This window comes from Sciurus vulgaris (genome assembly GCF_902686455.1).
Source record: "Sciurus vulgaris genome assembly, chromosome: 17".
Taxonomy (NCBI): domain Eukaryota; kingdom Metazoa; phylum Chordata; class Mammalia; order Rodentia; family Sciuridae; genus Sciurus; species Sciurus vulgaris.
The window spans coordinates 447,011-468,941 of record NC_136478.1 but is presented as its reverse complement, the minus strand read 5'-3'; the positions used below and the strand labels follow the sequence as shown (position 1 = coordinate 468,941).

General features: G+C 54.6%; 3 protein-coding genes across 6 annotated transcripts; 2 read left to right on the top strand and 1 right to left on the bottom strand.

Moving 5' to 3' along the window:
* The first annotated feature begins 6 nt into the window (after nt 1–6).
* SPATA33 (spermatogenesis associated 33) lies at nt 7–6,235 on the top strand. The gene is made up of 3 exons (XM_079118489.1): nt 7–162; nt 234–392; nt 5,049–6,235. The coding sequence occupies exons 1-3, from the start codon at nt 126–128 to the stop codon at nt 5,258–5,260; spliced, it is 408 nt and encodes a 135-aa protein (XP_078974615.1). The 5' UTR covers nt 7–125; the 3' UTR covers nt 5,261–6,235.
* Nucleotides 6,236–8,512: 2,277 nt separating this feature from the next.
* CDK10 (cyclin dependent kinase 10) lies at nt 8,513–15,393 on the top strand. 3 transcript variants are annotated; one of them, XM_079118485.1, is made up of 13 exons: nt 8,515–8,656; nt 10,494–10,566; nt 11,165–11,236; nt 11,805–11,907; nt 12,038–12,119; nt 12,408–12,475; nt 12,862–12,914; nt 13,039–13,108; nt 13,708–13,767; nt 13,947–14,070; nt 14,142–14,281; nt 14,698–14,750; nt 14,931–15,393. In XM_079118485.1, the coding sequence occupies exons 1-13, from the start codon at nt 8,570–8,572 to the stop codon at nt 15,026–15,028; spliced, it is 1,083 nt and encodes a 360-aa protein (XP_078974611.1). In that variant the 5' UTR covers nt 8,515–8,569; the 3' UTR covers nt 15,029–15,393. The 3 variants fall into 3 exon arrangements, with proteins under 3 accessions (XP_078974612.1, XP_078974611.1, XP_078974613.1); XM_079118487.1 differs by lacking the exon at nt 10,494–10,566 and having other exon boundaries at nt 8,638–8,656; XM_079118486.1 differs by lacking the exons at nt 12,862–12,914; nt 13,039–13,108 and having other exon boundaries at nt 8,513–8,656.
* A 177-nt stretch (nt 15,394–15,570) lies between these two features.
* Nucleotides 15,571–19,725, bottom strand: SPATA2L (spermatogenesis associated 2 like). 2 transcript variants are annotated; one of them, XM_079118475.1, is made up of 3 exons: nt 19,625–19,725; nt 18,993–19,296; nt 15,571–17,506 (listed from the first exon to the last, which is right to left on the bottom strand). In XM_079118475.1, the coding sequence occupies exons 2-3, from the start codon at nt 19,293–19,295 to the stop codon at nt 16,526–16,528; spliced, it is 1,284 nt and encodes a 427-aa protein (XP_078974601.1). In that variant the 5' UTR covers nt 19,296; nt 19,625–19,725; the 3' UTR covers nt 15,571–16,525. The 2 variants fall into 2 exon arrangements, with proteins under 2 accessions (XP_078974601.1, XP_078974600.1); XM_079118474.1 differs by having other exon boundaries at nt 19,549–19,694.
* Nucleotides 19,726–21,931: the final 2,206 nt, after the last annotated feature.

The following is a 21,931-nucleotide window of genomic DNA, read 5'->3' as shown; positions in this document are numbered from 1 at the left end:
CGTGAGGAGCGCGGTTGCCGCGGTGACCGGCGGCGCCGCCGCCCACGGGCGGGCTTTGTGAGTCTCTGCGCGCGTGGCCGCGGAGGTGCTGGGACCCCGGTGCGCCGCGGGCGGCGGGCTCACCTATGGGACTTTCCAAAAGCAAGCCCAAGCCCAGGAAAGGTAAAGGGCGCGCGCGCCGGGCTCCCGGGCCCCGGCCGGCGGGCCGCGGCTGACGCTCTCGCGTGTTTCAGGTGAGGAGCCGAGGAAGGGGTCCTCCTACTCGAGCTCGCGGTCCAAGGACAGGCTGACGGAGGCCAAGCTGGCAGACCGGGAGCCCGAGCGGCTCGCCGACAGCCTCCTCTCGAGGAAGGGGTCGGCCAAGCACGGAAGGCCTTCTGCGTCGTCGGAAGGTAGGGGCAGGAGGCCGCCTGGCAGGGCGTTCGGGATGGGCCGTTTCCAGGACCCTGGCCGCGGGGCGGGGGTTCGTTTCAGGGCCTTTGTGCAGGCGGTGAATATCCAGAACTCTTGGTGGGACAGTAAGTCCGTGAGCGACTAGGTACGTACGGAGTCTGGAGCACTCGGAGCGAAGCCACCGGTGTCATCGCGAGGGCCGGACAACTTGGGGACCACTGTGATGCCTTCGGTGTGCCAGGCCCCGGAGTGGACCTGGGGGCACTGCCCGCCGCAGGGAGCCGTGAGGAGCCAGCCAGTGAGACAAAGGACTGAAGCAGTGAGCAAGTTTGTCCCCTTAAGCCGCTTAATGTGGAGTGGAGGCGTTGAGGCCGCAACCGCGGGAAGAAGCCGGAACGCGTCTTCCGTCTCCTTTATCCTGTGGATTTGGAGGGGACTGTTACGTATTTAAACAGGGAGGGGTGATGGACTCTGCCTTGGAAAAGTGTTTCTGGCTCCAGCAAGGAGGCTAGTTGGGAGAAGCACAGAGCTGTAAGCTGGTGGGAACCAGTGAGGCTGTGGCACTAGGAATTCCAGAAGGACCCAGGAGGTGGAAGCAGCAGAACCTGCTGTCTGATGGGATGGGGTTCATGGGTCAGATGAGAAAGAATGATAAGAGGAGCAGTGATTGGGCAGGAGCTGGACTGCGCAGCTCAGATGAGATACCTGTAGGCCATCAATGGCCGCAAGCAGGAGGCAAGGTGAAATTCAGGAACTCCACTTAAAGGTAGGAGGCTGCAAGAAGAGCCAGGATCCTAGGATTGCCTTTGTCTCTCAGGGTGCCTTTAGCCATAGTTACAAAAAGCCACCAAATGCAACTGAGGCCAAAGCCTCACAGAGGATGGAAGGGTTGGATGTCATTCTGCTGAGCATTCAGAATGGTCTGCTCAGCAGCTCAGCATTGACTAAGTCCTGACAAGGACTTGGCTGTTCTGCTCTGCTGCCCTCATATCAGGGTGGCTTCTTCCATAGTCCCAAGGTAGCCAGAGGGCCCCTGGTTTTCCTCACTGTCGTTAACAAAGAGAGCTTTCCCAAGTGGACTTCAGCCACCCTGCCTGTCTAGGTTGGGCTCAGCTTTGCAAATTCACCAGGACTGGAGGAGCCATGAGGCACTACAGCAGGCAAGACCTCTGTCAGCAAGGAACTGCCAGTTGAAAAGGCACCAGGCAGCACCTGTCACACAGCACCTCTTCAGAGGCAGGGACATGAAGAGAAAACAGCAGGTCAGGAAGCAAGAGGGAAGATGAGCTTCAAGATAGAAGGGAGAATGTGTTCCTCCATGCCGTGGAACGTGTTCTGCAGTAACAGGGGACCAGCCGCTGACGTGCTGCACTGTGGAGCAACCCCAGAACATGATGCCACATGAAGGAAGCCAAGTGCACAGTGCAGTACAGGATGAGTCCTTGTATCTGAAGGTCAGCTCAGTGACCTCCTGGCAAGTACAGGGGTGGGGATTGGCCACATTCAGCACAAAGACTTCTTGGGATGATGGAAATGTTCTTAAAACTGAATTGGGGGGTTGGGGATATAGCTCAGTTGGTAGAGTGCTTGCCTCGCAATCACAAGTCCTGGGTTCAAATCCCAGCGCCGCAAAAAAAAAAAAAAAAAGTCTTTGTTTACATTTGAAAACTGAATTAGGGGACTGGGGCTGGGGTTGTAGCTCAGTGGTAGAGCACTTGCCTGGCGCATGTGTGAGGCACTGGGTTCGATTTTCAGCATCCCATATAAATAAAGGTCCACGAATAAACTACTTAAAAAAAAAAAAAAAAAGAATCGGCCCAGCACACCAAGGGGTTGTTTTCTCTCCCTTTGGAGCTGACCTGTATTTTCCATTGATCGTTTTCCTTGCTTTACTCCAAAGGCATCTCTCTTTTGAGATTGCCATCCCCTACCCTGTTCTCCCTTGAATGTGTATCCACTTTCCTAAATAAACCTGTCTGTGCCTTAAAAAAAAAAAAGTATGGAATTAGGCCAGGTGCAGTGATGCATGCCTATAATCTCAGCTCTTCAGAGGGCTGAGGCAGGAAGATGCCAGGTTCTATACTAGCCTCAGCTACTAGGCAAGACCTATCTCAAAATAAAAAGTCCTGGGGCTGTAATTCAGTAGTAGAGCACCCCTGGGTTCAATCTCCAGTACCAAAAGAAAAGAAAAAAAAAAAAACTGGATTGGGCTGGACCTGGCTGTGCACACCTGTGTTCCCAGCTACTCAGGAAGACTGCTTGAGCCCAGGAGTTTAAGGTCAGGCTGGGCAATTTAATGAGACTCTGTCTCAAAATAAAACAAAGGGTCGGCAGTAGAGCACCCAGGTTCAATCCCCAGTACCACAAATTAAAAAAAAAAAAAAAAAAAAGGAAAAAAACAAAAAGAACTGGTGATGTGGCTCAGTTGTAGAGTAGTAGAACACCCCTGGGTTCAATCCTAGCGTGGGGGCATGGGTTCCATCCTGACACACACACACACACACACACACAAATCCAGTCTCAAAAGGTCACATGCTGTATGATTCCATTTGCGTAACATTCTCCAAATGACAAAATTATGGAGAACAGACAAGTAGTTGTGGGGAGGGGGTGGATGGCGGGGATCTGTGGTGAGGGAATAGTCCTGTGTCCTACGTGGCATACATCTGTACACCTTGGGTCAATGCCAGTTTTCTGGTGTTGATATTCACTCAGTTATAAAAAGTGTAATCACTGGGGAGAACTGGGTGAAGGGTATATGGGAATTTTCTGTTCTACTTTTGCAACTTTCTGTAAATGTATAAATTTTAAAAAATAAAAACTTTAAAAATATATCAAAAGTTGTAATTAAAATGCAGTTCCAGAATTTTTTGCCTTTTGCTTCAAATCAGACTAAATAAATGGCAAGGATGGATGACTTCAGGTTTTTTAAAAAATGTCTTCCAGTTTCAACCACTATTATGAAAAATATGAAAATTTGAGACTATAGCAGTAAATTCCAAATATTTGTTGTAATTTGAAAAGAAAGAGGATGCTAGACAGTTACATATATTTCTAAATCCTGGTTCATCTTGTGACATAGACTTACTGGACAGAAGCAAAGGTCCAGTGTGCAGTTAACTGTTTGATGTGGTAAAGAAGCATAAAGACAAGATATCAAGATTGATTTCATATCTGGAAAAAATATATACTTCCAGTACAAAAGAGCAGAACAATGAAATGGAAAACATGAAGAACTCTGTGTGTGCTTGTATGTGTAATGAGAGTAAAATAAAACTGGCACCAGGTAGAAATGATATTAGCCAAATTATATCATTATATTGTGCATATGCAAATACTTAACAATGAAACCCACAATTATGTATAACCATTATACACCAATAAAAATATGGAAAAAAAAAAGTAACTTTGATGCTTGATATCAAGGCAAAAAACAAGTGGAAAAGGGAAGAATTGTATAATAAATGATGCTAGAAATACTGCCTAACACTTCTAGGAAAAACACAAGTTGGATTGTAGCCTTTTGTCATACACAGATGGTTTCCAGATGACCAAGTGATCAGAATAAAATGATGTAAATATGAATCTGATTTTTCTAAACCTCAAAAACGGACGTCACAAAGGAATATTGAAGGGGCTAGGAAGACTGAGACAGGATGATCACAAGTTTGGGTCCTGCTTGGGCAACTTAATGAGACCTTTTGCAATTTAGTGGGATCTTGTATCAAAATTAAAAAAATAATAATAAATAAAGGCTGGGAATGTAGCTCAGTGACAAAGCACCCCTGGGTTCAACCCCTGGTATCAAAAGAAAGAGAAGAAAAAGAAATATTGAAGATCTGCCAGGGATGATTGTGTAGGCCTGTAATCAGCCTGGGCAATTTAATGAGGCCAGGTCTTCAAAAAAAAAAGAGGCTGGGATATAAGTGCAAAAGAATGATACACCTGTACACCTGCAGAATGTCTTTCTAGACCAGTTCTAGAAATCTTGCCTGGCATGCATGAGGTCTTGGGTTCAATCTCCAATGCTGCAAAATAAATAATAAAAAACGTGTTGATATCACCAACCATCCACTCTCCCCTGTAACCAGGTTCATGCAATATTAAGGGAATTGGGGCACGTGAAGCAAGCTCCAAAGGAACATGACCAGCATGTGACTGAGCGTCTTGTCTGTGCATCTCACTGGGCTCCCATGTGCCCCAGTGGGTGGAGGGAGGAGGCTGGGAACCACTTGGCTTTCCTATCTTGTAAGGTGACAAACTCAGTCACCTTAACAAGTGTATGCAAATGGCAGTACCTGAAACAGCCTTTTCTAGCAATTTTAGCAGGTAAAGTTCTGTACAGAGGTGTCTCCAGAGTTAGAACCCTCTGAGCATCTGGGGCAGATCTGCCTTTATATCCTCTCCTTCCTGTGTTGTCACCCTGCAGGCTTCTCCCCAGGGCACAGGAAATCTAGAAAGTCTCCCGTTTCTCCCTTGAAGGAAAGCACTGTGCAGCTGAGTTGTAAATCCATGTGAGCTTTGGAACATTCATGCACTGTCTCTCCTGCTAACCCTGAGCCCAACTCCTTTACTCTGGCCCAAGACAGGTCTTGTCTGCATTGTGGAAGTTCCCCACACACCCACTAAATGCCTGGATGTTTTCTTCCCTCTAGAGAAACCTGATGTAAAGCAAAAGTCGAACAAGAAGAAATTTGTCATTCCGCAGATCATCATCACTCGGGCCTCAAATGAGACTCTAATCAGCTACTGTTCCACTGAAAGCGAAGAGCAGAGAACCATTCGAGAACAGGCTGATTGGGGCCCCTACCACCGACACAGGAACCCCAGTACAGTGGCTGCTTATGATCTGCATACTAAAAAATAAACAAGCACCCCCAAACTCTGAGTCTCAGCCACACTGGCAAAAGGGCCACCCTCCCTGCCCCTTGGGAGGCAAGGGGCCCTCAGTCCACTAGGTTCTGCCACAGTGGCCACCTTGGTCTTACCTTCCCCAGGGCCACTGGCAGCTTGATGGAGTTTCAGTGACAGGTTCAGAGTGAACTTTGTGGTGCTAAATGAATAAACTAGCATGTCCCTGTTGGAAGTGGCTGGCTGTGCCGGGTGATGGGCAGCAGGCGGCACCATGGACTCTGATTTAGGTGGGCAGTAAGTACTTGGAAGTTATAGAAAATGGCCTGTCCCCAGACTTGGAGAAAAGGCCAGAGTCTGAGTACAATCTTTAAGGTGTAATGTTGTAGAGCAGAGAGTTGCAGGGCTGCCACATGCTACTGGCTTCTGTGCTGCCTGTGACTTGACCTATTGTGTCCAAGGCCCAGAATAGCGCAGGATGTACCCTGGGGTGGGCAGACAGGGTACTCAGGCTTTGGAAGTGACCTTGTCAATGCTATCCTGTCTTTCTGGCCCTGTGGACAAGGGTCCTGGTAATGAAGGGCCACTCTGGGATAAAGGGATGATATCATTAGAGAACTCAGCTGACTCCACCCTCATCAGCAATCTTCAAGTCAGATTGTTACCTGACAGTGTTCTGACCTGTCTGATCTCATGAATTTTGTAACATTTTGTTAGTTTTGTTAGTTTCTAGATTGGCTGACCTCAGAGGACAAACCAGAACCAGGGGACAGTGGCATGTCCACTAGGACATGACCACAATCTTCTCAGGTATTGAGACAAGAGGGCCCATTGCCTGTCACACACACTGACCTTCCCCCCCACCTTTCTTTTTTGTAATTTATTTTCTATTTTGAGTCAGGGTCTCACTGAGTTCCTGAGGCTGGCCTCAAATTTCAATCCTCTTACTTCAGCCTCCTGAGTTGCTGAAATTACAGGCATGAGCTACCAAGCCTGGCTCCAGCAGCTTCAAATATATATTTACATACATGTATTGGATTTCCATCCTGTACATACACAAGTCCTATCTAGTAAATATACAGACATACAAACACACAGCCTTATAAACTGGGCTGGAGATTGGCAGGCAGACGTCCCTGGGTCTTCACTGCAGAGCTCTGCTCTTCCTAAGTGAAAGGAGGTATTTGATGGTGGAGTACCCGCTCAGGAATGCTAAGCTCGAATGCCATCTCAAGGAGCCCTCCCAACTGCCACCTTATGCCTGTGTCATAAAACCTCTCTATTATGTACATAATACAACCTTGTCTATGTAGTATGTACATGTACATGTGGGCTTAACACATGCATACATTCATATATACATCTTTATTTCACACATACATGCAGACCTACCTACTACATACACATATGCAAACCTATCTAATATGTACATAAGTTCTACCTAGTACGTACGTACATACAACCCTATCTTGCACCTTATCAAAATATACATGTAGGCCTATTTAGTACACACATATGTATATACACATACCACTTAAGTAATGAGCAGATAAATTTTCAAAGTCAAAGTACAACATAAAGATGATTTTAAGCTGGTCATGGTGGTGCATATCTGTAATCCTTGCAACTTGGGAGCCTGAGACAGGAAGATCACAAGTTTGAGGTCAGTCTGGGCAACTTAGCAAGAACCTGTCTCAGGGACTCTGGTTGTAGCTCAGTGGTGGACCCCTTGCCTAGCATGTGTCAGGCACTGGGTTTGATCCTCAGCACCACATAAAAAATAAGTAAAGGTATAAAAATACAATAACATTTTTTTAGAAAGACCCTGTCTCAAAATAAAATAAAAAGAGAAGGAGGAGGATGACTGGGAATGGGGGATGTAGCTCAGTGGTAGTGCACTTGCAAAGCATGCACAAGCCCCTCAGTTCAATCCTTAGTTAGAAAAAAAAAAAAAAAAAGAAAAGAAATGGCATTGTTTAAAGACTTGTGTGATTGTGTTTTAAACTACTCAGGAGAAAGCAGTCTGGCAGAAGTCTGTTTTTAGATATCTGAGATTTGCCACTGAAGTCCTACTTTGCACTGACCTAAGTGACCGGAGCCTAGATGGGACTATGCTCAGGGCGCCTGGGAGCAGGAACAACCCAGTTTTGCAACCTCAGACAAGTCAACCACAAGGGATTGGTGGCAAATGACATTTTATGTTGCATTGCATGCCACACACAGCTGAGTGCAGTTCCCTGGGACCACTTGGGCCTCCTGAGCATTCCCTAGTCAGTACGTTTCCCTCCCAGCTTTTCTCCCAGCTGATTCCAGAGCCAAGCAGCTTTCCCCGACCTGCAAAGAGAAATGTAAGAGTGGAGTGGGAGTACAGGATCTTTTTACCAGTGCCACCTCTGTATTTGGCACATACAGGCTGAAGGAAGACAAGTCCCAATGTACAGCTGGTAGAAGTCCTGTGCTGAGCAATCAATCCCTTACTTCCTTCCGAATGATGGGCACCCCTCCTGCCCAAGGCTCCAGCCTGTCCCTAGAGATGGGGTGAGTTGCTGTCATGCAGGACTGAACTCCTGGGGAGGCTACTCTTGGGCTGCCTCCTGTTGCTCAGTGGCATCACAGAAGAGTTCAAAGCACTGGAACTATGGTCCATCTGCTAGAACTGCTACTTGTCCTTTAAACATCTCTGAAGCTACAAGATGTGAAAGAAACATCAGAAGTGGGGAGGGGAGACATTTTCTTCTATTTGGACAAAACCAATTTGAGCCTCCTCTAGGACTGACTGCGGGCGGTAGTTTCAGGCCTGCTCCCTCAACTGGATTTCAATGGAGCCAGATTAGAAGACTCGCAGCCCTGATGCTAAGCCTCCCGTCAAGGGCACTTTGTAAAACTTCCCACCTCGCTTCCTTCTTCCACTTTGCAGGGCTGGGCCGGAGACTGGCAGGCAGACGTCCCTGGGCCTGCCTGCATTCACTGCAGGGCTCTGCTCTTCCAAAGAGGAGGGAGGTGAGGGATGGTGGAGTACCTGCTTAGGAATGCTAAGCTCGAATGCCATCTCAAGGAGCGTTCCCACCTGCCACCTTCCGCCTGTGTCCAGCACAGGACTTCCACCAGCTCTGGGGCGTCCCGCCAACCCCACGTGCTTAGCGCAGAGGAGGCACTCAGAGGCGGGTGGAAGGCTGCAGCCCGGGATCAAGGCGCGGGCAGAAGCTCCGCAGGTGGGACTTGCCAGGTCCTCCCGCGGTTCCCTTGGTAACCGTTGCCACCTGTAGCACGACCCGGAAGCAGATCGCGCGCCTGCGCGCTCGCAAAGCGGCGGACGGCCCTCGGCATGGCGGAGGCCGACGCCGAGTCGGAGCACATCCGTCTCAAGTGTATCCGTAAGGAAGGCTTCTTCACGGTGCCCGCGGAGCACAGGGTGCGACGGGCGCGACGGGCGCGACGGGCGGGCCGGGCGGGCACTGCCGTCCGGACGGGCTCTGCCGCCGCAGCGGGAGCCGGGCGAGCACGGGCGCAGCGGTGCCCTCCGCCTGCGCCGGGCGCACTCGAGGCCCGCCAGGCTCCCGCTGACCCCTTTCGTGGTGAAGGTGCCGAGTGGTTTTTAGCAAGGTGGACATAGGTGTAAGGAAAGGTTGGAAACGGCGGGGTTGAGTTTCAGCTTACGGGAATCAAGAGCCAGACGTGGTCGGGCACGCCTGTAACCCCAGCGCCTCGGAAGGCCGAGGCAGGAGGATCGCGAGTTCATAGCCAGCCTCAGCAATTCAGCGAGGCCTTAAGCAACTCAGCGAGACCCTGTCTCTAATAAAATATAAAAAACGGGCTGGGGACAGTGGTTAAGCACCCCTGGGTTCAATCCCCAGGACCAAAAAAAAAAAAAAAAAAAAAGTATCAAGAGATTGTGACCCAGTGGCAGCAGAACCACACTTGGTTTCTGCTGGGGTCGCACAGCATTCAGATGTGCCCCAGCAGCTTGCAGAGTTCAGAACACCGTGCTGGACGCTAAGGCTAAAGCAGTAAGGGGGGAATTGCCCTCAAAGGGGAGGACAAGGCTGATGGCATTAATGAGCAGCGCATGAGACTGGAAGTATCTTGGGTTTTAGAGAAGAGTTGCTGTTCAGCTGGGGTCAGGAAGAAATTGGCAGAACTGGCATTTCTTTTGGACCAGGAAGTGTGACCAGATTGGACATGAAGATGAGAAGGGGTGGCATGCCAGACTCAGGAGGCAAGGACAAAGCCTGGAGAATCAGTGTGGATAGGGAGCACCAGGAGAGTAGGAGTGTGAGAAGGGATGCCTGGCGGGTATCCTGGAGGGTGCCAGGCCCATGTCAGAGTAACAAGACTAGGGGGTCAAGAGAAGGGAAAGCAGGTGGAGCCGTTAGAATCGGAGCCTTGCTGCAGATACTGCTTAGGTCCAGGAAAAGTGCTCATTCAGTCCTCCAGAGACACCACATCATGGAGGGTTGGCAGGGTGCAGGCTCTCCAAGCGGACAGAGCTTTATTTCCTGTCTTCACTAACATTCTAGAGAGGTAGCTATTTTCCAAAAGGTGGACCTTGAGCGAACCAGGCGAGTACTCCACTGCTGAGCTACACGCCAGCCTTCTTCTGCCTGTAGCTCCCCATTTCTCATCCGTATGCTAGCCTCCCTGGAGGGGAGTGAGGGGTAGCCAACTTCCTTTGACCTGGAGGTCACACGTGGCACTTCTGCTCATATCCCAAAGCCAGCTGCCAATGAGCAGTTTTTCTTTTCTTTCTTTTTTTTTTTGGGGAGGGGGGGTTGGGGGGTGTTCTACCACTGAGCTACATCCCCCACCCTTTTTAGTTTTTATTTCGAGACAGGGTCTCACTAAATTGTGAGGCTGGCCTGGAACTTGGGATTCTCCTGCCTCAGCCTCCTGAGTGGCTGAATTACAGGTGCACCACTGCACCCAGCCTGAGCCATTTCTTAACACAGAAACACATCACAGTGACTGAGTGGTGGAGGTAGTATTCTCTGCCACAGTGGTGCCTGTGTGCACAGTGGGTGACTGCTGCAGACAGCAGGCATGTAGACAATGGAATTGAGAAGGAATGGCTAGGCCACCTTTGTATTTCATTCAAAGTGGGCCCAGTATCATCCTCCCCCTTTCTTAAAAGAGAAGCCCAAGTGTGTGGCTGCTTTTCTTTGGTGAGCAGGACACAGGCAGGCTTCTCAGGGCCAGGCAGGTGAGAAATGCCTGTTCTCAGTTGTTGTACTGGCAGCACCTCTCTCTTTCAGTTGGGACGATGCCGAAGCGTGAAGGAATTTGAGAAGCTGAACCGCATTGGCGAGGGCACCTATGGCATTGTGTGTGAGTGGCCACCATAGGGTGACTGCTGAGTGCAGACTGTGTTGCCACTTGGCAGCTGTGGTGGGCTGGCAAAAGCCTGTTCAGGAACTGTAACTCCTGGTGCAGTTGCCACAAACTTTACACCATGTCTGGGCAAACCTGTTTCAGGGTCCAATATCAGTAACCCAAACATATAACCATGTAACAGAGATAGTTCTTAGACCAATGAAAGATAGAATTTCCAAAAGCAGTTGAAGTTCATACTGGCTCCATTGGTGTGAGACTTCTGCTGAGTGTTTGGAACAACACTTTCAAGGAGCTGTCCAGATAGAAACGTCTAATGTGAAGCCATGAGCTAACACGCTGACCAAGAGGAGAATGCACAGAGAGCTTGAGGCACTGGAGGCCAGGTTTTGGAGAGTAAAACTGGGCATTCCCACCCAGCTCCAATGAGGGAGCACCCAAAGAGCTCCTCTTTTGGATAGGGGTATTGCTTGCACAGAGTGAGGACTGAGCACTGGTAGGCGATAGGTTCCCAGAGAATAGGAGAGGAACCTGGAGGAGCTCAGGAGGGGTCCTGCGTGGCACAGGGGGGCTTGTGATGGGATTTCCGTTCCAGATCGGGCCCGGGACACACAGACAGATGAGATTGTTGCGCTGAAGAAGGTGCGGATGGACAAGGAGAAGGATGGTGAGTGGGGAGAGAGGTAGACCATTGCAGCTAGGACCTCAAAGCAGGAAAGGGTAGAACTGAACCCTCTGGGCAGTCTGCAGGATGGTTAGGGGCTGGCTCAGCCTGTCACCTCCAGGCTAAGTCTGTGCAGTCTGTCCCCACTGCCTGGAAGCATCTGGATTCTCTCCTGCCCTTCTTCTCCCTCCAGTCTGGTGATTCACCTCACTTTTGTCTCCACATCAACCTGGCACCCTCACTGAGCCCCAGCACCTGCCTTGGATCCACCATGGATGCCCTCACACAGAGCAGTTAGCACAGAGTTGCTGATTTTATTGATAGGTGACGGTTAAGAGTGGTGTTCAGGGCTGGGGCTGGGGCTCAGTGGTGGAGCGCTTGCCAAGTGTGTGAGGCACTGGGTTCAATTCTTGGCACCACATATAAATAAAGGTGTTGTGTCCATCTACAACTAAAAAACAAATATGTGGTGTTGGGATGGCCGTGTCTCCCTGAGCTGGGGACAGTGGTAGTCTTTCAGTGGGTGTTCCCAGAGCAGGGCAGGGGCTCACTGAGCCCATCTCTGTTACAGGCATCCCCATCAGCAGCCTGCGGGAGATCACGCTGCTCCTGCGCCTTCGGCACCCAAATGTTGTGGAGCTCAAGGAGGTGGTCGTCGGGAACCATCTGGAGAGGTGCTCCTGCTGGACCTACAACCTGTGTGGGCCCTGTTCTCCCGTGCCACCTTCCTGCAGCAGGAGAGGGCCTCTGCCCAGCAGGGAGAAGATGGGAGAGGGCATGTGTCTTCCTGTATTTTTCTTCCAGCATTTTCCTAGTGATGGGTTACTGTGAGCAGGATCTGGCCAGCCTCCTGGAGAATATGCCGACACCCTTCTCTGAAGCCCAGGTATGTGAGGGGCACATCACAAGCCCTGGTCAGCGCACACTGTACCAGACGTGGCTGTCTGGGGGGGGGGGGGGGGGGGTATCAGCCCTTTTGAATGTGGTGGAGTGCAGGAAGCCACACATCAGCCACTTGGGAGAGAGGTGGCAACTGCACCTTCCTGGTTAGGCTGGACAGAGCAGCTGCTAGGTTCCTGAAGCTGTGTGATGACCGGCTGGCCACCAGTAGGGATGTGGAACATAGAGGCTCCACCATGGGATTGCCCTGACCCTCACCTGGGCCTCTATACAGGTCAAGTGCATTGTGCTACAGGTGCTCCGTGGCCTCCAATACCTGCACAGGAACTTCATCATTCACAGGTGAACTGAGGTAGCCCAGAGAAGATTAGGGCAGTTGCCATTCTTGCATTGGGCAGGGTGGTCCTAGCCTCCCCCACTGCAGTCATTCAAAGTGCCCCCCAGCAGCAGATGTACAGAAGTTCTCCAGGTGCTTGGGGGAAGTCTCTCCTGCCAGGTACTGCTGGGAGCAGGGAGTGGGGGGCGGGCCTGCATGGCCTGGAGCAGGAGGCCGGCCTTACCTCAACAGTTGGAGCTCCTGCACCCAGCTGCTCCTGTCCTTGCCATTGCGCCCCTTGCTTTCGAAAGGCTCAAAGTGGGTGGGGACAGTGTAAGACCGGCTGTGATGTCAAGACTGGTGAGTCTGCCCATGGAGCTTGCTTCCTGGGGACACTGATGTTCTGTCTCAGGGACCTGAAGGTGTCCAATTTGCTTATGACCGACAAGGGCTGTGTGAAGACAGGTGGGTGCAGGGTGCTGGCCCCGTGTGTGTGGAGGTGGCTTTCTGTGGGCATACCTTTGGTAATGGGGGTGTCGGTCCTTGCAAGCACCCTGAAGAACCTCTCCTCCCCCTGCCTCTGCTGCAGCGGATTTTGGCCTGGCCCGGGCCTATGGTGTCCCAGTGAAGCCAATGACCCCCAAGGTGGTCACCCTCTGGTGAGTCCCTCCTGGGGATGGGTGTACCAGTATAGATGAGCTGAGAGTCTAGGAGACTTATAAAGGCTGGGCCTAGGACAGCTTCCCAGGGCAGCCAGGGCTGACCTTGCAAAGGGTGACAGCTCGGCTTAGTGGCCTTAAGGAGCCTGCCTTGTCTAGATGAGGCACCACTCTCCTGAGGTTGTGTCTTCAGAGCTGGCTCTGAAGCACCTTGGGAGTTGGGTGGTCTACAGAGCTCTTTGGAGTCACGCTGTTAACATGCAAACAGCCTGTGGCAAGGGAGACCATGGAGTCTCAGACCTGGACCAGGGCGCCTATGTGGCGCCTCTGCAGTATGCACTCAACCCCACTGAAGTGGGCTGGTGGCCGCAGGCCTGCGCTGAGTCCTGGTGGTTCTCTCAGAGTGTGGGACGTTCATGCGGTGGCTCTCCATTAACAGCTGCAACCACTGGGGCGCCTGGTTTTCAGGCCTATAGTGGAGGGCAGTTGGACCGGCAGTAGTGGTCCTGTTGCTCAGGCTGTGTGGACCCTCTGGGAGGCTTGGCCCAGGCTAGAGGAGAGGGCACGGCCACAGCGAGCTGCAGTGCCTTTCCGTGCAGGTACCGAGCTCCGGAGCTGCTGCTGGGAACCACCACCCAGACTACCAGCATCGACATGTGGTGAGAGTGGCCGGTGGAGCGCACCTGGGCAGGGCAGGCATGGGGCTGGGTCCCGTGGGCCTGAAGGAAGCATGAGAGTGCAGCTGCAGAGAGGCCCTCAGGAGCAGCCTGCCCTTGTCGTGCCCTCCTCATGCGTCTGGTGGCACGGCACTCAGGTCCATGACTTCTCTCCCCTGCAGGGCAGTGGGCTGCGTCTTGGCTGAGCTACTGGCCCACAAACCCCTTCTCCCAGGTACCTCTGAGATTCACCAGATCGACCTGATTGTGCAGCTGCTGGGGACTCCCAGCGAAAACATCTGGCCGGTGGGTAACCTGGCAGTGCCCTGTTCCCCCTGTGCCCAGCCCCTCTGTGGCTCAAGCCCTGCCTCCTACAGGGCTTCTCCAAGTTGCCCCTGGTTGGCCAGTACAGCCTAAGGAAACAGCCATACAACAACCTCAAGCACAAGTTCCCCTGGCTCTCTGAGGCTGGACTACGCCTACTGAATTTCCTCTTCATGTATGACCCCAAGAAAAGGTCAGATCCCGCCTGTGGGCAATACTGAGTCAGCTCTTTGGGATGGGAAGACCCTGATCTCTACAAAGGTGGAAGGATCCTTCAAACCCACATCATTTATTTGTTCTCATGGTGCTGGGTCTGAACCTGAAGCCTTGTGCAGGTTGGGCAAGTGCTCTACCCCGCCCCAGCTTGCAGAGCCCTTGAAAGGTGGTTTCTCCTAACGTAGGCGGCATTGCTGCCAAGATGTCCAGGTTGGGTTGTTTCTGCTTCCCCTGGTTATAATCTAACTCTCTGAGGTTCCTCTTGGTTTCTGGGCCTCTTTACCATCAGCCCTGCTATTAGAAGTTTGAAACAGGGTCTGCTGATTTGAGCTGGGGTGTGAGGGAAACAGACTTTTGAGGCCAGCATCCCATTAATGGGCTGCTTTTCTCCAGGGCAACTGCAGGAGACTGCCTGGAGAGCTCCTACTTCAAGGAGAAACCCCTACGTAAGTTCCCTAGACCCCTGGAGCTCTGTTCTCTGGGGACTTGCTTGCCTAGTGGCCCTTTTTCATGGTGGGTGGACCCCCAGGGCAGGCAGGATGTAGACACCCCTGGGTAGGTGAGGACCTGCTCTGCTGGGAAGCCATGCTCCCTGTAGCCCAGCACTGAGCTGCTCCTCTCTGTAGCCTGCGAGCCGGAGCTCATGCCCACCTTCCCCCACCACCGTAATAAGCGAACTGCCCCGGCCACTGCTGAGGGCCAGAGCAAGCGGTGCAAGCCCTGAGGTCAGCCCACATGCACACGTGCCCGCGCCAAATGACCAGGCCAGCCACGAACTGGGAATGCCCTACAAACCAGGCTGTGCCTCCTGGGAAGTCAGGGGATGCGGCTTGGCCCCACGCCTACCCTCGACCATCCTGTTGCTGTAGCTGACTCCACCTGCTGTTTCTCTGTGCCCAGAACCAGGGAGGGTATGGACATGGGGTGCTGTAGGGGCGGGGGCTCCAAATTGTGAACCCAGGTGGGCTGGGCTATTGAGGCAACACCTGGTGACTGCACAGGGTCTTTTCTGGCAGAAACTTCTGAGGAGGACACACTGGTGCTGAAATCTCAGCTGGTACAAATTAGTGAGGTCTTGGAACTAGGGTTGGGTGACCACAGGGGCTGCCCAGGACTCAGAGAGGCTGTGGTGACCCTTGGCAAGGCTGGGAAGGAGGGGCCAGGTGTAAGGTGGGGGCCATGAGAAGGGGTACCCTTGAAACTCCGAAGGAGAGAAGTAGTTGGCTCCCATCCTAAGAGTAAAGAGAAAAACTTTTCTAATAGACCTGGTTTCACCGTTGTTTAATGTACTGTGGGGTTCTTATTTGCGTGACATGGACAGTGTCCTCTGAGTGCACTGGGGAGGAAGGGTGGGATGGGGATACAGAGGTTGCTGTACCTGTCCCCTGAAGGTGGTGCACTTCCCCATCCCTGGGTGGGCTGGCAGTCCTGGGGACCCTGGTCTAAGGAGCCTGAGGTTGCCCCCAGGGAAAGCAGGCTGTGGTTTCTCCTCTGGCATCTGCAACAGCTGCACAGAGCCACCGTGGACATAGCAGTCTGATGGTCACCCTGCAGGACTTGCCCCCTCTTCTGCTGGGAGGCAGCAGGGGTGCTGGTTGCTGAGACTTGCACTCTCCACAGGGTAGAAGTGGCACAGCTGCCTGGGTTCCACCAGCAGCACCTCCTGGCTGTGACCCCATGGGGGAGGCCAAGGCCCCCACAGCTAGGTTGACATGCACCTGGCTGCTTCCCAGACTGACTCAAGTGGATCTTGGGACCTTCATGGTGTCCCTTGCAGATCCTGAGGAAGCCACATGGAGGGTGGGCAACCTGCTGTCCTGAACCACAGGCTGCAGGGAATGGGCCAGGAGCTGTGGGCCAGCCAGCAGGTGAGGGGCTTTTAAAGGGGTGGGGGTCCTTCTCGGGGATGGGTTTGGGCACTGTTGACAGGGACCCTTCACTCACCATACTTGGCATGGGTCTGGGCTTGGAGGACAGGGACACATTGGCAGGTATGTCAGTCCAGCTCAGGGCTTACTGCTGCTAGGCCTCAGGCCTGAGCCTGGGGCTTGGGAGAAGGGCCTGACACTGGTCCCAGGCAGGAGCTTTCCATGGAAGGCTCTACCCCCACCTCCCTGGACTCCTCCAGGGATAGGAAGGCCAGGGTAGTCAGTGGCTTTGGCCCCTCCTCGAGAGCAGCACCGTGGAAACCTCTGAAAACCCTCGAGCTGGGCCAGTGGGGCTAAGGGTGGGCCCCGGGGCTGCTATAGAGCAGGGTGTCCACCTGTGCACGCTGCAGCCACAGGCGCCTCTGGGCATCGCTGAGCAGTGCCCGTAGCGAGTGACTGGGGCGGCAGGCTGACAGGGCAGTGCAGTGGGCAGCATGTAACTGGTGGCAAGTGTCACAGCAAAGGGTAGGCAGGGCACCAGGGGCTAGACAGCTGTGTGCCTGGTAGCCCAGGGGCTCAGGGACAGGGCCATAGGCCGAGGCTGACACCCCCTCTGCCCGCACATGCCTGGGGCTGGCCCGCCCTGGACTCCCAGGACCTTCAGGAGCAGCCAAGTCCCCAGGCCGAGTCAGCTCACCATGCAGTGAGAAGAAGGAGAAGGCAGAGGGCTCAGGCTCCAGCTCCTCCTCCAGGGCCCCATAGGGTGGGCTGCTGGCCCCAGGCAGCTCCTCTGTAGGAGGCTCCCAGGCCCCACCTGCAGCACCCCACAGTTTGGCACTCTGCTCCCAGAGCGGTGGCCTGTAGGCCAGTTCCACAGGGGGCGAGTCTGCACCTGGTGAGGGCTCCCCGTAGAGGCTGGCCTCCTCTGAGCCCTCGTCCTCCTGCAGGTCCCGGTATAGGTCCAGTGGGGCCCTATAAGCAGCAGGGGTGCCCCGGGGAGGCAGAGGTGGTGGCTCCTCGTCCTGGGCCAGCCGCTGCTGCAACCAAGCCACACAGGAGGCTACGTCCCCACTGGCCCGCCGGGCCCTCAGCAGCTCTTCTGCTGGCAGCACACTGGTGCCCAGCTGGGTCAGCACCTCGCCTAGGATCTCACACTCCAGCCGAAGGGCGAAGCAGCCCAGGGCCACCTGCACCAGTTGGCAGGCAGGGGGCAGGGCGGTCACCATCAGGCGGTGGCTGTCCCTGCGCACGTAGCCCATCTTCTGGAAGCTCTGGATGAGGAGCTCCTCGGAGAGCACGCCCTTCAGCACGTGCACGTAGCCCCCCGAGAAGGTCTGCAAGGGAGGGGCCTGGTCAGCTGCTCTCTGCCAGCCAGGCCCCAGGACTGCTCTCACCTGTCTGGGGCAGGCCCAGATGTCAGAGCCCTGCCTAGAGCGCAGTTCCACTCGGACTCCACCTCCTCTTACCCCTGGACTTTCTATTGTAGTCTGTTCCCCTTAACAGGTGGCCTCTTAAGCACTCTCCTGCTTTCTACTTCTTCACAACAGTGCTGGAGACCTTTCCTTACCAGGGCCCAGGGAAAGAGGCTTTGTGGCTTTTCCTGCTGTGTAGTATTCTCCCACAAGGATGAAAGTTCTCAAAGCACTCCAGAGATGGTTCAGTTTTGTTGCAATGCAGGGCTTCTCCAATGCAAGGCAAGTGCTTTACCAGAGTTACACCCTAGTCCTCTCCTGCCAGTGGGTGAGTACCCTGAAATGGCTTTCTAGACTACAAAGCTGTATGTTTCAAAGCTGGAAGAACGAAAAGGATCATCAGGCCCATAGCCTTGAGCCTCTCCTAAGTAAGTTCTGAAATTTCAGGGCTCTCCAGAGCATTTCTCTGCTTACAGCATTTGGAGGAACACACACCTCCCAGGCACTGAGCACCAGCAGTAGCACTTCCTCTTCTGTAAGCCAGATGGGCTTGACTATTGTGTTCCTTTCTCAGATGAAATGGGCTTGGAGGGATTAGGTAACTTGTCCAAAGCCACCCAGCCAGGAGGCAGAACCAAATCACAAGCCAGCTCTGCTCCTTCCTAGCCTCCCCCTGCGCTTGTGAGCACCTCAAGGGCAGGCCTGTCCATTCTGCTTTTGTCCCTCAGTGGGGCTACCCAGCCCTCCTTACCCGCTAGTCTGAAGGGCTGAATCTAAGTTCAACAACCTCGGACCAGCAGGTGTCCCAGTGGAGCTGCCGGCTCCCGAGCTCCTCCGAAGGGGCTGCCCGCTGCTAGGCAACCGGCGGGGGCGTACCTCGCCCACGTGAGCACTGACGTTACCACCCTCCCACTCCTCCCAATTAGCTGGGAGCATCCGGCGGCCCTGCCCCCTCCAGCTCAGGCCGCTCCTCGGGTAGCCAGACCCGCACTGGATGGACTTGGCCTCCGAGCCCGGCTCGGGCTGGGAACCAGGTCCGTGCCGTCCCCCTCTCTACGGTTTTCCCTCTGCCTCAGCGTCCTCCTTTACAGATCAGATCAGGCGGAGGAGTCATGATGCCTATGGGCTTTAAAGTCCCCCTGTACGCCTGTCCTAGGATTTCCACGGCAACTAGGGCCGCGGGGCCCGGCAGATAGGCACCCAAGCATGTCCTGTGCCCACCCTTGTTCTCAACACTGAGAGTGACCATGGGGACCTCAACACGCCCACGACCTCTTAGCGCTCCGAGCGCTGAGGACTCCTGAAACCCCGAGAGGAGGCGCACTCCCGACCCGACGGTAACCAGCCCCAGAAGCCTAGGCGGGCAGCGGAGCTGAGGCTTTGCCACCGGCGGCGCCCGGCGCCCTACCTTGATGGTGGTGAACTCCTTTCTCCAGGGCAGCAGGTACAGGTGCACGGCTGCCAGCTCCAGCAGCTCGAAGGCCCGGGCAAGGCCGCGGAGCGCGGGCGCCAGGTCGGCGCGGCCCCACAGGCCGTCGGTGAGCAGCGCCAGCGCGTCGTCCTGAAGCGCCCCATGCAGGTCGAAGTCCTCCACCAGGATCTGCCAGAGCACCGCGCGCAGCGAAGGGTCCCCGCACACGCCCGCGCGGCCCCGCCGCAGCTCGCGCTCCAGGCACAGGCGGTAGTCCTCGGACAGCGAGCTGCTGCCCATCCTGGCGAGCGGGGCGGGGCGTCAGGAACTGGAGATTCCTCCCTCCCGACCCGGAGTCCCGGACCTCGCCATGGGGCCGGGCCCTGTCTACAGCTTCCCGCCAGATGAACGCCCCTGCTGCCCACACAGCTCCCACACCTGCAGACCTCCGCCCTACCAGCTGGGCGCTCCCCCGCGCAGCACCCGCGGGCGGCCTCCAGTGTCTACAGCCTCCCCCGGCCGGAGAGTCCAGCCCTGCTCGCGGTGCGCATACAGCGTGGACAGCAGCCCTTCCCTGGCGTCCCTCGCCCACCAGATGGTGTTGTGGACCCCACGGGCGACGGCGATACCTGGCGGTCCCCAGCCGTCCGCGAGCCGCCGCCGCTCCGGTGAGCCTTCCCACAGCCGCGCGCTTCCGCGGGTGTCGACGCCGCCCCGACCCTGGCTGTGACGGCGGGGGCGGGGCGGGGGCGGAGCCGAGCGCGGCACCCCGCCCCGCCGGCGTGGGCGGAGCCGAGCGCGGCACCCCGCCCCGCCGCGCACCTGCGCCGGACCCCCCCGGACCCGCCCCCAGGCCCGCCCGCCGCGCTGCGTGAGCGTCCCGCGAAGTTGTGCCCCGCAGCCCTCCCACCGGGCGGCCGCGCCCGCTCGCTCATCCAGCCACACGACTTCCCGAGCGACCCTCCGAAGCGCCCGGATCTCGCGGAAGCAGGTGGCCCCTCTCCTGGCGGCCATTGGCCGAGTCCCTGGAGGGCGGGACCCCCGGCGGGGCGGGGCCGGGCTGGGCCGGGCCGGCGGCGCTGGGGTGGGATTAGGGACAGGTATTTATACGCCGGTTAAAGCAGCAGCCTCAGGCGTGGCCTGTCCCCACTGGCTCTGCTCGCTGCTCCCTACCTCCCAGCCCCTGGGCCTGAGAGCATCGTCTGGGCATCTTCGAGGCGAGAGGAAGGCGTCCCTCTCTCAGCCAGCCTGACTTCAGCTGCAGAGCTGGCCGGCCGCACATCCACCAGGCGTAGTCTGGGCCACGACCCTCAGGGTCGTTTGCCTTCCCTTCCTCTGGTTTCCTTTGCTCCAGCCCGGACTCAAGTCGCCTTCCTCGCAGTCCCCTGAGGTGGGCGGGCGGAGGAAGTTAAACGCTTGAGGCTGCCTACCGAATGCAAGCAGGGTATTCTTCTATGTCCACCTCTCGGGCAGCTTCTGCTCCTTTCCTCCTCAGGCCACCAAAATCAAGGCCCAAATGTGTCCCAGAAGGGACCTGCCTGGGAAAAGGTACCTGCCTCCTCTTAGAATTTTCACCAGAATATTTTTAGATGTTTCTAAAGAGATTTTTAAAACATTGTAACCAAGTAAGCAGATCTCCCGGAGGCATTTTGCTGACTGCTACTAAACTGGGAATTCTTGGCTTGGTTTTTTAGGCACCCAAGGGGTCCCACCAACCCTAAGGGGAGCTGACTTCGTATGCCTGCCGGTCTTCATTTTTTTCTTCCTGTCAGAGAAGGATGGAGTGAACCTGGGATTGATTCCTCTATCTCCTAGCTTCCTTCCTCTTGAACCAGGGTGTGTTTGGGGCCTGTGGCACTGGGACTTCAGAGGCCAGATCATCAAAATGCCATGCCCAGCAAGGCACAGTGGCACACACATCTTAATTCCAAAAACTCCTGGGGCTGAGTCAGGAGGGTCACAATTTCAAGGCCAGCCCAGGCAACTTAGGGAGACAGTGACTCAAAAATAAATAAAAAGGGCTGGGGGGTGTGGTTCTGTGGTGTAGTTCCCCTAGGTTCAAGCTCCAGCACCACCACAAAAAGAAAAGAGAAAAAGTGGGGGTGTGGCTATGCTCCTGCCTTATTTTGGGACACAACTCTTGCGCCCCCAGCTGGTGCCATACGGGCACTGGCAGGGGTGGATCCCTGTATACCTGCAGTCTGGGAATACAACTCCTGGGAGACAGGGCTTTCCAGGACCACCAAGATGAGGTCATTTTGAACTGGGATGGGCCCTAATCCAAGATGATTGGAGTCCTTGCAGGAAGAGAGAGTTTTAAACACAGACACATGAGGTAGAAGACCATGTGGAGATGGAGACGGAGATGGGATGAGACAGCTCCAAGCCAAGGACCTCAGGGATCCTGAAGATGCAGTAGCTGGAATAGGCAGGAAGGAGTCTTCCCTAAAGCCGTCAGAGGGAGTGCAGCCTTGCTGACACTGAGACTTCAGATTTCTGGCCTGCAGAATCATGAGAGAGTAAATTTCTGTTGTTTTGGAACCCCCATTTTGTGGCATTTTTGTTACAGCAGCCATAAGATACATATATAGTCCTCGCATGTTCTGACAGTCCTGAGGTCCCAGCTGACCACCAGCAGTTGACCTCAGACATGAACAGATAGATCTTCAGATGGATCCAAGCCCTCAGCATTGGGTTACCCCCATGTGGAAGCTGCCCTACCTGATCTGGGGCCCCTCTTACCCTTCCCCAGATGCAAGGTACATGCACAAAACCAGCTGGTGCATCCTCACTTTGGTTCCTGCTTGCCCAAGGATGGATGCTGTGCCCCTTCTGTCAGTGGGTCCATCAATACTTATATGGCTCAGGAGTGCAGCTCATCACTGCTGCCCCACAACTGTGTCCTCTCCAGTGTGACAGGTATGAAGTTCCTGGAT

Coding starts and splice junctions, on each gene's coding strand:
- SPATA33 (XM_079118489.1), top strand. CDS start 126: ATGGGACTTTCCAAAAGCAAGCCCAAGCCCAGGAAAG. Junction 163..233: donor CAAGCCCAAGCCCAGGAAAG/GTAAAGGGCGCG, acceptor CGCGTGTTTCAG/GTGAGGAGCCGAGGAAGGGG. Junction 393..5,048: donor GCCTTCTGCGTCGTCGGAAG/GTAGGGGCAGGA, acceptor TCTTCCCTCTAG/AGAAACCTGATGTAAAGCAA.
- CDK10 (XM_079118485.1), top strand. CDS start 8,570: ATGGCGGAGGCCGACGCCGAGTCGGAGCACATCCGTCTCAAGTGTATC. Junction 11,908..12,037: donor GTCGGGAACCATCTGGAGAG/GTGCTCCTGCTG, acceptor TTTTTCTTCCAG/CATTTTCCTAGTGATGGGTT. Junction 12,915..13,038: donor CAAGGGCTGTGTGAAGACAG/GTGGGTGCAGGG, acceptor CCTCTGCTGCAG/CGGATTTTGGCCTGGCCCGG.
- SPATA2L (XM_079118475.1), bottom strand. CDS start 19,295: ATGGGCAGCAGCTCGCTGTCCGAGGACTACCGCCTGTGCCTGGAGCGC. Junction 17,507..18,992: donor AGGAGTTCACCACCATCAAG/GTAGGGCGCCGG, acceptor CCTCCCTTGCAG/ACCTTCTCGGGGGGCTACGT.